Source organism: Sminthopsis crassicaudata, chromosome 4 (genome assembly GCF_048593235.1).
Source record: "Sminthopsis crassicaudata isolate SCR6 chromosome 4, ASM4859323v1, whole genome shotgun sequence".
NCBI classification, from domain to species: Eukaryota; Metazoa; Chordata; class Mammalia; order Dasyuromorphia; family Dasyuridae; genus Sminthopsis; species Sminthopsis crassicaudata.
This window is the reverse complement of record NC_133620.1, coordinates 300779400-300792709: the sequence shown is the minus strand read 5'-3', so window position 1 is coordinate 300792709 and position 13310 is coordinate 300779400. Positions and strand designations below refer to the sequence as shown.

General features: G+C 36.5%; 2 protein-coding genes across 5 annotated transcripts in view; one reads left to right on the top strand and one right to left on the bottom strand.

Annotated features, from left to right (window-relative positions):
• The window catches only part of STX8 (syntaxin 8), a 299198-nt gene extending 294936 nt beyond the window's left edge, over nt 1–4262 (bottom strand). For 2 of the 4 annotated variants that reach the window (XM_074311938.1, XM_074311940.1), the window contains exon 1: nt 4112–4257. The gene's annotated coding sequence lies outside the window, so the exon portion shown is untranslated. Of the gene's footprint in view, nt 1–4111 lie in introns of all 4 variants that reach the window. The other 2 variants (XR_012489396.1, XM_074311939.1) reach the window with 2 other exon arrangements.
• A 3432-nt stretch (nt 4263–7694) lies between these two features.
• The window catches only part of CFAP52 (cilia and flagella associated protein 52), a 56352-nt gene continuing 50736 nt past the window's right edge, over nt 7695–13310 (top strand). The window contains 2 exon segments of the mRNA XM_074311936.1: nt 7695–7848; nt 9166–9365. Coding sequence (XP_074168037.1) covers nt 7776–7848; nt 9166–9365 — 273 coding nt within the window. The 5' untranslated portion in view covers nt 7695–7775.

Below are 13310 nucleotides of genomic sequence, written 5' to 3'. Positions count from 1 at the left end.
AAGATGAAATAAGCAACCAGCAAACACCAAACCCAAACACCAAACCCTGTCCTACTGTCTATAGTGTGTGTATGTGTGTATGTGCATGTGTGTACATGTATGTATGTATGAATATATGTATATATAGTTTTTACTATACTATATAGTATAGTAAAGAATGGAGCCAAACCAGCACCCGAGCAAATAAAGGTCCAAAATGTCTCCTGTAATCTCTGACCCCCTTAATGTCTCTTGGCTGACTACTCCCAAGGGTCCTGCTGCTGACACTCTCAAAACTACCTCCAGTGCCCTGCTGGTGGTGTCAAAACTGCCTCCAATGCCCCTGGTGGTGCTGTTACCTTATGCACTCCAGGCTGGCCCCAACCATAGCATCACAGACCCCTCCTGCTGACCTTCTAAGTTTTTCTAGACTGTGAAAGTGTCTCTCCCTGACTTTTTATTCACTCTTGTTATGGAACAGAACTCTGAAACTAGGATTCTTACAAGGTGTTAAGTCAGTGGAATTGATAAATACAATGGTTATTTAGTTTAGCATGGTGATTAATAGTTATCTAAATCCAGTATGATTGATTTAATCTTACAACAAATAATGGTTTCCTAGTGATATAATGATTGGTTTATACTCAGTGTAGAGCATATAAACTGGGACTTAGACTCAGAGTGAGATTCATTCACTTAATCTCACACCACTGTGAGGGCTGGCCTCTTGCACTTCCCCCACTGAGACCAAGGCCTGTCAGAGCCAGAGACAGACTCAGAAGGGCCAGACACAGGCTCGGAAGGGCCAGATTCATTCATCCCATCTTACACCCTGTCGTGGCAGGGCTGTCCTCCTTAGCTTCTCCACTGAAACCAAGACTCTGGAAGGCCTCTAAGAAAGCTAGGGCCCCAGGGAAGAAAATTAGATTGTGAAGGAGACAATAAAGAATTTGGACTTTAACACCTGGCTATTCTTGTGGTGATTACTCAACTGAAAGGAAGGCTTCTTAGAGATCTCCAGAAAACCAAAGGAGAACATTTTAACTCTGACCCTCTAAAATTTTATTTCAGTGTTATTTTTAAATTGTCTAAAATAGGGGCAGCTAGGTGGCGCAGTGGATAGAGCACCAGCCCTGAATTCAGGAGGACCGGAGTTCAAATCTGATCTCAGACACTTAACACTTCCTAGCTGTGTGACCCAGAGCAAGTCACTTAACCCTAGCCTCAGAAAACAAAACAAAACAAAACAAAACAAATTGTCTGAAATGGGATATTGGGAGAGCTGGGTTGCTGCTGTGTGGGATGCAAAAGACCCCTACCCAAAATAACTACTCAGAGTTCACTCAAAGTAGAAAGCAGAAAAGGTTGTTTATTACAGTAACTTTTGCATGGTGGGGCAGTCCCACTTCCAGATAAAAACATAGCAGGAGGCCCAAAGAGTTAGTACAGACATACCATTTTTTATAGGTTCTGTTACCAAAGATTACACCACAAATTAGAAAGCATTAAGAAGCATGAGGCCTCCTAGTGGGATATCGCTGTCAAAAAAAATGGGAATGGAATGTGTCAATTTCCCTGAAGTTACCTGATTTTTAGGAAACCTTAAATCAGCAGATATCTAAACTGACAGTGTTTAAACTAATAGGTTAAACAATGTCAGACATTGATAAATGCCACCAGTTTAGGTTAAGTAAATGTGTCTGTAACTGGCCTTAGATTTAAGTACATAGAGGCTTACACATAGGTCATAGGGAGATATAGAAATAATGAAAATAAAATAAAGAAAAAGCATTCACACATCCCTGGAAGTTCTTCATCTCACCTCTCCATTCCATACACAGCCTTTCCTCTTCTGTCTTGACTCCACTCCTTCCCACCCCCAGCTTCCTGCCAGTCTGAAGTGGGTTAAAGATCCCTTTCTAATTCCCAGCCCCATGAATCCCAATGGGAGATATTGGGCTTTCCTAGCCCCCACCGGATCTGAACTAACTTGGCTGACCCAGCCCCACTCTAATGATCTGCTCAGGTTTCCCCAACCTGTACAAACAGCTTCTTCTTTATCTAAAAAACCATTGAATTCTATTCAATTCTAACCCTGGCTGAAACCAGCCAGGAGCCTGGGACTCCACCCACCTTCAAGATTACCAAAAGCCCCCATTATAAAAACATGGCATCCTTACGTTGGCCATGCCAAGGGTTCCTATCCGCCCAGCCCAAGCCTGGCCCTGGCGTCTTTCTACCTTTACCCTTACTTCCAAACCCCAAATAAACCTCTTTTATCAATCTAGGTTTTTGGGTCTGTAAATTCTTTTATAGGGGACTCTGTGCCGCTACTAGACCTCATTTAACTCTGTATCCTTGCGCTGAATCCAAATGGGTTGCAGGGGAGCTCTATTTGATTCCCTGTACCTCAAATCTACCACTAGACCTCAATTAACCCTAATTTCATTCAGGTATCCCTTACCTAACTCTCATCAAGTCTATAGTTATTCTTTCCCATTTACATTATTGTAGTCACTGTGTATATGGTTTTCTTCATTCTGCTTAGTTCACTCTGCAGCAGTTCATGTATAACTTTCTCTGTTTCTCTGTTCTCATTACACTCATTATTTCTTTCTTTCTTCTTTTTTTTTTCTGAGGCTGGGGTTAAGTGACTTGACCAGGGTCACACAGCTAGGACTCATTATTTCTTACAGGACAGTATACCAGTTTGATTATTCATTCCCCAGTTGGTGATTTTCTGTTTTGAATCCAATTTTTTTCAATATCACAAAAAGTGTTGCAGGTGTAAATGGAAACTTTCTTCTTTTGAATGACTTCCCTTGGGGTACAAGCCCAGAATAATTTCCATGTCAAAGAATATGGACTTTTTTTTATCACTTTATTTTTATAATTCCAAATTGCTTTCCAAAATGGTTATGCTAATTTATAACTCCATCAACAAAATATATTAATACATTGCCTATTATTCTTCAACTCCTCTTATACTGATTATTGCCTTTTTTGGTCATCTTTTTCAATTTGATAGTATGAAGGTCTTCTACTAATGTGTCACATGGTGGTGTCCTTTCCTTTAAAATCAACTTAAGAAAAAATTAGTTTTTAGCAAAATCCTTCCCTAAGATGACATTATAAGAAACATTATATATTAAACCTCTGTAAATATTTCACAGTTATACATGGGTTCTCTGGGAAGAATGGACACAAACTTAGAATAGAATGATAGAGAGGTCAAGGTTACTCAGTCCTCTGGTCTTGAAATATTATTTTCTATTAGAAAAATTTTATTAGACTGCTCACAAGGCTAACTTTTTTATTGCTTAGGACTAAATCTGTCTTAAACCCTTATGGTAGATCTTCTTCTTTGCTACTGGGTATCATGTCCCTTGAAGCTATTTTTGACCTATCTATATCTATGTTTGGCTGATGTTTATGTCTTTGCTCCTAATGAAACTTAAACTATACAAATAAATCTTAGATTCACTGTCTAGTACCAAATTCTCTTCCAACTTCCAATCTCTTATTTCTGATTGTCTATTAGACATTTGACTGTGATGTCTTATACTTATATTAAAATTCAATATGTCCAAAATTGAACTAATTATCTTTCCCTACAAATAATCCCCTCCCTCTTCTCTCTTACTATCAAGTATATCACCATCCTCCTAGTCACCCACACTCAAAATCCCTTCTCTCTTCTGACACAATTACCCTGGTGTAATCCCCATTACCTCATTCCTTAACTATTTCAATAGCCTGCTGAATGTTCTCTTTACCTCTAGTCTCTTAGCATTATACTCTACCTTCTATTCAGTTGTCAAAATGATCTTAAAGCACAGGTCTGATCATATAACTTTCCTGCTCAATACACTACAGTGTAGGATTAAATATACAATCTTCTACTTGGCCTTTAATGTGCTTTATAATTTGGTCCATCATTTCCTTTCCAGTTTCCTTAAATCTTACTCCCCTGCAGTGACTTTGACCTCCTTGCTCTTCCTTACACATAATACGCTGTTTCGGAAACTTCCCCAATTTATCTTGTTTGTACATAGCTGTTTGCATGAGCTATTTGAATATGATCTCATTCATTAAACTCCTTGAAAGCTATGACCTTTTTTTTTTTACTTACTTTGTATCCCCAGAATTAATGTACCTAGCATGTACTAGGTATTACGCTGGAACTCTGTCTTCCCAGAAATCAGCCGGAGTCAGGATCACTAAATGTCTTTATTCTTGATCTTTTATAATCAAGGTCAGGGGAGGTCTAACAATCTCACACACACCTTACTCCCTCAAATGCCAGGAGAGACTGACCCAGTGTCAGATTCTCAATTCCTCTTCCTCCTCCTACTCCTCCCACACACGTCACTTCCCCTTCTTTGTCCCACCAATCAAGTCAGCACAGAACAGCTGGGGAGGGTCAACCTTCAAACAAGTTAATAGGGAACTGTCCAATTGGCAATTAGTCTCATGTGCTTCATTATCCAAGTGCATTGCTCAGTTCTAGCCCTTTACAGTATTAAATAAATGCTAGTTGACTGATAGATTTTTTTTTATTAATTTTATAATTATAACATTTTTTGATAGTACATATGCATAGGTAATTTTTTTTTACAACATTGTCTCTTGCACTCCCTTCTATTCTGAGTTTTCCCCTCCTTCCCTCCATCTCCTCTCCTAGATGGCAGGCATTTCCATACATATTAAATATCTTATAGTATATGCTTGGTATAATTTATATGTGCAGAACCGAATTTTGTTATTGTTGTTGCAAAGGAAGAATTGAATTCGGAAGGTAAAAAATAACCTGGGAAGAAAAACAAAAATGCCAACAGTTTACACTCATTTCCCACTGTTCCTTCTCTGGATGTAGCTGATTCTGTCCATCTTGATCAGTTGGATCTGAGTTAAATATTCTCTTTGTTGAAGATATCCACTTCCATCAGAATAAATCCTCATACAGTATTGTTGTTGAGATGTATAATGATCTCCTGGTTCTGACAGATTGATTCTTACTCTCCATCTGTCCCCTTCCCTTGTTAACACATTATTATTATATATTTCATATCTTATATTACATATAAAGGCAATCATATAATCATTGATCACATCATCAACTGAATTGGGGGGGAAAAACAAATATTACATTCATGTAATACAATTTGTTTAGCCATTCTCCAATCAATAGGCACCCACTTTGTTTCCAGTTCTTGATTACTAAGCATCAAAAAAAGGTGCTACTATTAATATTTTTATGTCTATGGAACCTTTCTGTTTTTAAAGCCTTAGCAGTGTGTTGGTGCCATCTTTTTTCAATTTGAACATTTACACAGAGGTTATCTGTAAAAAACTACAAATCAGGGTTTATTCTACTGTTTTATTGGTTGTCTAAACTTTAAAAAGTGACCAATAAATTTTATGCAGATTAAATTTAAAAGTGCATCCTGCTTAACTTTGGAGTGCACAGGTCAAAAAATGTAATAACAAAACTCTTTAAAAATTTTGTGGAAATAAATTTTTTATTCATTTTAAAGTAAATTACTCAAATACATATTTGAGTATTTTAAATCAAAAAATTAAATCTTTTGAGAATGTTATAATTACAATAACCTAATTCTTATGGTGTAGCAAAACCAGGACCAGGGGTAATTTCTTGCCACAAAGCTTATTAACCTGGCTTCAAAATGATCAACTTTTCTCACATGTACAAAAAATTTTATAGACGTTCTTTTTGTGGTGGCGATGATTTGGAAATAGAAAAGCAGCCATTAATTGTAAAATGGCTAAACAAGTTGTGGTATATGATTGTAGTGGGATATGATTGTACAGTCTTCAATGTTAGGTGTGGTTATCAGAGGAATTGATAAAAATGAATCCCCGAGGCAGGGATTTAGCTCCTTGGTTCCATCCTTAGGGCGATGTTCCAATCTGAAATTCAAGTTATTGTCACACTCCTGAGACCCACCCTGTGAGGAATCTCAGTCATGTCCCCGAGGTTAAATTTTCCCTAAAAAAAAAAAACTACTTATGCTGCTGCCCTCCTTTGGGTCCATCCTGCATGGTACTCTGCCTAGTGGTGTCTTTCTATTTTTTTTTTTAACTTTTTTAAAATTAATTTTATAATTATAACATTTTTTGACAGTACATATGCATGCGTAATTTTTTACAACATTATCCCTTGTACTCCCTTCTGTTCCGAATTTTCTCCTCCTTCCTTCCACCCTCTCCCCTAGATGGCAGGCATTCCCATACATATTAAATATCTTATAGTATATGCTTGGTACAATATATATGTGCAGAACCAAATTTTGTTGTTGTTGCAAAGGAAGACTTGGATTCGGAAGGTAAAAATAACCTGGGAAGAAAAACAAAAATGCTAACAGTTTACACTCGTTTCCCAGTGTTCCTTCTCTGGGTGTAGCTGATTCTGTCCATCATTGATCAATTGGAATTGGATTAGCTCTTCTCTATGTTGAAGATATCCATTTCCATCAGAATACATCCTCTTACAGTATCATTGTTGAAGTGTATAATGATCTCCTAGTTCTGCTCATTTCACTCAGCATCAGTTGATGTAAGTCTCTCCAGGCCTCTCTGTATTCCTCCTGCTGGTCATTTCTTACAGAGCAGTAATATTCCATAACCTTCATATACCATAATTTACCCAACCATTCTCCAACTGATGGACATCCATTCATCTTCCAGTTTCTAGCCACTCCGAAAAGAGCTGCCACAAACATTTTGGCACATCCTTTCCCTTCTTTAGTATTTCTTTGGGATATAAGTAAGCCCAGTAGTAGCCCTGCTGGATCAAAGGGTATGCACAGTTTGATAACTTTTTGGGCATAATTCCAGATTGCTCTCCAGTCCAATAGACTTCTTAATTCCACTTCTCCTCTTTCCAGCTAACTCTATTAGGGTGTGAAGTCCCCTTCAGGATTTAGCCAGCCAGCTAAATCCTCAACCTCATTGGATGCTCCCCTTCCACAGCGTCATTGTAAGTTCCACTGAGGACCTTGTCTTTCATGTGCTTTTCCATTCTATTTCATATTTATCGTTCTTGCAGTCTATTGTACACCTTCATTTTGTAGCCCATCCCCCTAAACAATTCTATCTTTGGCCAAAGAGAAAGACCATTGTGAATTCTTTACATGAATGAACCCCAACTTTTGGTGCCTATCATCATCAGTGATCTACACAGGAAATGATAAGCTTTCATAATACTTTCAGAAAATAATACTTTCATAAAACTAATACTTTCAGAAAAACCTGCAAAGTGAAGTGAGCAGAACCAGGAGAACACAGTATACAGTAATAGGAATATTGTGCAATCTATGAATGACAACTATTTTCAGCTATCCAAAATAATTCTGAAGCACCTAGGATGAAAACTGTTGCATACCTCCAGAAAAAGAATTGATAGAATCTAAATGAAAATCGAAGCATACTTTTTTAAAAACTATATTTCTTGTAGTTTTTTATTGGGGGGGGGGGTTCTTTCACAAAATGACTAGTATAGAAAGCAAATATATAATATTTATCAAATTGCTTGCATTCACATCTAAAATTAGACGGGACTGTGACAGATTCCTTGTCACCGCAAGGAATGAATCCTTTCATAAAGCCAGTGACTGCGGAAGATCTGCAGAAGGCGTGGAAGTACTGTCCGCCGCCTAGTGGTTGTTAGCGCTGATTTGTACGCAAGCGCAGGTGCAGGTTCGTTGCCATCGCGACAAAGAGACGCGGAGTGCTTGGTGAATTTCAGCTAAGCAGAAGAAAGTTGTATTGTTACCATGGCGGATTCCGAGTCCCTGCCAGAATCTGAGGTTCTTGGACTGGAGCTTGAAGCGGTGATCGGTTTCAATGGTAAGTAAGGCACGAAGAGGGATGCTAACTCGGCTCTGTAGCTGGGATGTTAAGAAAGTCGCAGTCACGGTGGCCCCTACTCTATAAACTGGGTGTTGAGCGTACAGTTTCTAAGGACCCTCGCAGTTCTAAGATTCTCTGAACCACCAGGAGACCGAAAAACCCACGGGCGTAGAAGCGAGTGGCAAACGGGGAGTTTGAGACACTGGACCTCCCTTTTCCGACATTGTTTCTGCAGTCTAGATCTGAGAGGAGCCTGAAGGACTAGTTACAGGGATGGTGGAGAGAAAGGGCTAGAATCATTAAGAACGATTCCATAGGCTTGTTGGCTGGCTCAGAGCTGGCCCCTGTATTGGCAAAGTTGTTCTAAAGCATCTTCTTCAGTTTGGGAGTCCCTAACCCCAGATCTTTGAAGTTTGTTCTTTCTGACCCAAAGCACTATCATGTTGACTCCAGTCACTTGGGTTTGGGGCATTGCTATGTATTTGACCCCAGTTGCTCCTAATTCAAAATCCACTGTGCTATGAACTCATTGTTTTTTTCTGCCTCTCAAAGTACTGAAAACTAGCTAATTTGATTAAAATTTTTCTGATTGTGGGTGAGAAGAATGTGTGGGAAAGTGAACAAAGCCTGGAAGGAGGGCAGGTAATTTGTTTTTCATCTTTGTTGTCCACTAAAAAGGAATAACAACAATAGTGAGATTTCAAACGAAGTAGTAATAATACTATGTTTGTAATTTTTTAGCTTACTATAGTCCTTTCCTCTGCGCAAGTTCTTTGTTTTTCTTCCTGGTTCAGATCTATGCGCTATATTAAGGAACTGCAGACTTGGAAATTCTTTCCACAAATGCAGATAGACTACTGCTCTGTAATTTAAAATCTTGGAATGATAGTGATGATAATTGCTAACACTTTCATAGTGCTTCCTTATGATTGACACTAATAGGTAAATTTATAGCAATAGCATTCAAGGGCAAAAAAGAATAACAAGTCAAATTTCATGGACATGACAATGTTTTTCTGAAACTGATTTTGTATAGGATTACTAAAGGCACTCATGGTTCATGATCATTAGAAAGATCAAGATTTTGGCTATTGTTAAAGGCTTTTTTTAGTACCACAGAATCACTTCTGTCAGTGAAACAGGGGCCCCACTCCCAATTCTAAGTCATTTGGAAATTGTCTTGAAATAGTTGCTTCAGAAAGAACATGTAATATACTCTCAATAGTCACTTCCATTTATATTTTTTAGTTTATTATGCAGTAGCAGCCACTTCTGCAATTGACTCCTTTTTTTTTTTTCTTTTGCTTCTTCTAGGACATGTTCCTTGTGGTCTGATATGCCATCCTGATCAGGAACATTTGGTCTATCCTTTGGGTTGCACGGTCCTTGTTGAGTCAATAAACACAAATAAGCAATATTTTCTACATGGACATAGCAATAATGTCTCCTGTGTTACTATCTCCTCAAATGGTGATTATATTGCTTCTGGACAGGTTACCTTTATGGGGTTCAAGGTGAATAATTTAAGGATAATACATGCATAATATCATAGTTCTAGATCTGGAAGGGAACTTAAATGTCATTTAGTCCAACCTTTTTACTTTCAGATGAGGAAACTGAGGCCCAGGAGTTTAAGTGATTTACCCAAGATCATAAAGTAGTAAGTGTTAGAGGCAACATCAGGCTCTCTGACTCAGAGACCAATGTTCTTTATGCTGTACTATACTACCTCAATATTTACTTTTTTATTCATTTAGGATAATCCTCACAGAAAGGCTTGTTAGGATTGCTCAGCCTCTAGAAGAAGTGAACAGTCTTTCTGCATCCTAGGTTTGATAATGAAAAAGTTAAATTGAGCAATGGGTCTCTCACTCTTGCTCCTTCCTTTTACCTGACTTTCTGGTTGAATTTTCTATGTACTAGTAAATCACATAGTCTTTGATTTTAGTTATATATACATTATATATGTGTGTCATGTGAATATATATTACATATGTAATTAATACATGTATGCTTTTTGTGTGTGTGTTTATATAAAGGCAGCTAGGTGATGAAGTAGCTAAAGTGCTGGGCCTGAAATCAATAAGATTCATCTTCCTGAATTCAATTCCATCTTTATCCTGTTTGCCTCAGTTTCCTTATCTGTAAAATTAACAGGGGCAGCTAGATGGCGCAGTGGATAGAGCACCAGCCCTGAAGTCAGAAGAGCCTGAGTTCAAATCAGGTCTCAGACACTTAAAACTTCCTAGATATGTGACCCTGGGCAAGTCACTTAATCCCAATTACCTCAGCAAAATAAATAAATAAATCAAATCAAATTAAATTAAATCAACAGAAAACCACTCCAGGATCTTTACAATATATGTGTATAAACTTTTCCGTGTATATGTACATATACATACATGTATACATACATAGTTGTTGATTATGAAAGCCCTATTCCAATACTCATTATGGCATGGAGATAACTCTTAAAGATGATCTTAGAGTAAGCACAAATTTTGGTCTTGAAAAGTCTTTGAATATGCATCTAGTGACTATATGTACTATGTAGCTAATACTGAGGGGCTCATCACTAGCTATTAAGTGATATATTTTTTGATCATGTAAACCCATAAAACAAAAATGAAAAATGGTTCCTAGTTCTATGTAGCCCCATTTCTGTACTGATCGTAGAGGTGGAAAAGGGAATAAAAGGTTCTAAGAAACCATCTCTAAACATTAACTAAGTTGATATTATAAATGTGAGATCCTTCTCCAGTAGCCAAGTAGTTGACATACTATGGAGGAACTGAATCACATTAATTTTACTGTATTAAAATAAGTGAAAACTCTTCAAGAAAGATCAATTAAATGAAAAGATAGCCAACATTTAAGTTGGAGGTGCAAATTAAAGAGTTGTTAGAAGTTGGTTTTATCATGTGCCTAAATATAATAAGAAAAATAATTCCTTAGGTCACTTGATTATTTTATTTTGATCATACTATATATAAACTAAAAGAACACAATGAAAATAATTACCTTATGTGCCAATATGTGTTATAGAGGATAAGGAGAAAGAAAGTTTATGAAGAACTCAGTCAATAAGCATTTATTAAAGATCACTGTCCTCCAGGAGTTCACAATCTACTTCTGAAGACAATAAAGCAATATGTACAAATAAGTTAATGTAGAATAAAAATAATACTCTTCATATTAATTAATCAAATATTTATGACTCATTGAGTTATAAAGAGACCATTGCCTCTTTACAGAGATAAGTATGGGCAGAAGATGGTAAAGAATGTCAAAAAATATAGTTTATGATCAAGAAATGAAAGATGCTAATAATGTGTAGAATATCCAAAGGCCTACACATCAAGAAAAGTATGGAGAGGCTCTGGATATAGTAAACATTGAATAGCATTATGTGTAAAATTAAATTTATCATATCTTAATAGGAAATGATTAGTGTCATGTGGAAGTCATTTCTTTAAAATTAAAAGAATTATTGTTATCTTTTGTTCTTATTTCACCTTCATTTTCAAGTATAGCTATCCCTCTCCTCCAAGAGTTAGCTCTGATAAAGCATAAAAAAAGAATAGAAAAGAAGGAAAAAAGCAACTTAGCAAAATTAATTTTATTAACTGAATATGACAGAATATGCAATGCATGGAAGTCATGTCTAAATTTATTTTTGAGCAACTAGATCATTGATTTGTTAAGGCAAACATAAAAATTAATATGAAATTATAGGAAAAGAAAAAAATAAAAATGAGAAATACCATCAAAATATTTTCAAGCTATCCAATTCAGACAACATATTGATAAATCCAAAAAAATGAACAAAGGAATAGACATACTCTATTGGACAGATATCCAATCTATCCAATCTATTGGATAAATAATCCATATCTATCACTCTTTCCTAAGGAAGTTTAGCAGAATAAAACAGCTTGGGATAATGAGGTTTTTAACTATAAATTCATTGGCAGAATTTTATGAAGAATTATAAGCAATATTGTTGAGGGCGGTAGCCCCTTGATATCCCTTGTTTGATCTCCAACTTCCTTTGGGACTTGGACTTTTGATACAAGATCTGGTCAAACTAGTTTGGGCTATCTGAGCTGGCCAGGGTTTTACAGCCCCCATTCTAATCTGCTGAAACAGACCAAATGGCATCAGGAAATTCCTTTTTGGGAAGAGACTTCTGTCTGTCCCCAAAAGATAACAAGAGAATCCTTATCTTATTTACATCACTCTCAGGCTGAATGATTGTGCTCTTGTATAAAAGAGAGAACTCAAAAATCTACTCTTTGCAAAATGGGCCTTGTACCATGCAGCCATTTTGCCCACCGGCTCGCCGGTGTTTCCATTCTAATCAATAAAGACTATGTTTCCATACAGCATTAAGTAGCAAATTCCTTTGCTGCCGAACCCGCCCTTGGTTACTTTGGGGAAGGAAGGAGAGAGAGAAAAGGAACTGACCCATCTTTGTTTAGACCACAATTTACTCCTCAGTTTACTCCTCTTAAAATAATCAGAAGCACTGGAAGGAAAAATAAATTAATAGAAGTGAAATCCTATTAAGATTGCTCATCCTAATTACTGATTATTTTTAAAAAACTTTTGAGTTGATAAAAGAAAATACAGCTTTGAAAGATTCCTTCCAATAGGGGACATTTCATGCGTATGTTAAAATACTACAACATTCTTTAAAGATGAAATAATTTTGTTGATTTCATGATTACATAGCAGTTGACACATAAAACAAGAATAGCTATGTTCATCAAAGAATCTTGCCACTGTTACAAAGGATGTCCAACACAAGAGTTCAAATGAAAAAGTGATTCCCTATAGATGAAAAAGTTATATAGATGCTTCTCTTATGGACAATGATATGCTAATTGTCTCAAAATCTCAAAACATTTCAGTCTCCTATGATCCACACTCAATAAAAGTCAGCCTAATAACACCAGGTTTCTCTGAAAAAAAAAAAGAAAACAAACTTATCTTTTACATTAATAGAATTCCAGTGATATTATCTGCTCAAGTCATAATGTTATAAATCTCAAAAAAGAAAAAACCAAAATTGTGTTATCCAAGAGCAATGAAGAGATAATGCCATAAATAGACCAATGTGGAAAATTTATATGAAGAATCCCACAGAATGTTAAGGTCACTATCGATGATACTAAGAGATGTGCCCAAATTGATACAGTCCTTTACAATATCAAGGTTTTTTTTTTCGATGTATAAGATTGAAACTAGAATTATTTGAAGGGAACTGGGGCCTTTTTTTGTGGGGGGAAACTTTATTTTTAAATGACATGATCTAAGGTCAAGAGAATTGGTTTAAGTGTTAAGGTAGGGAGAAATTGCTCTGTTAAGTTCTTGTCTTGTTTACAAAGCGGCTATCTTCATAGTGAATATTGTCATTATAATGAATTATTGTAATTTTGTATGTTTTTTTTTTTTCT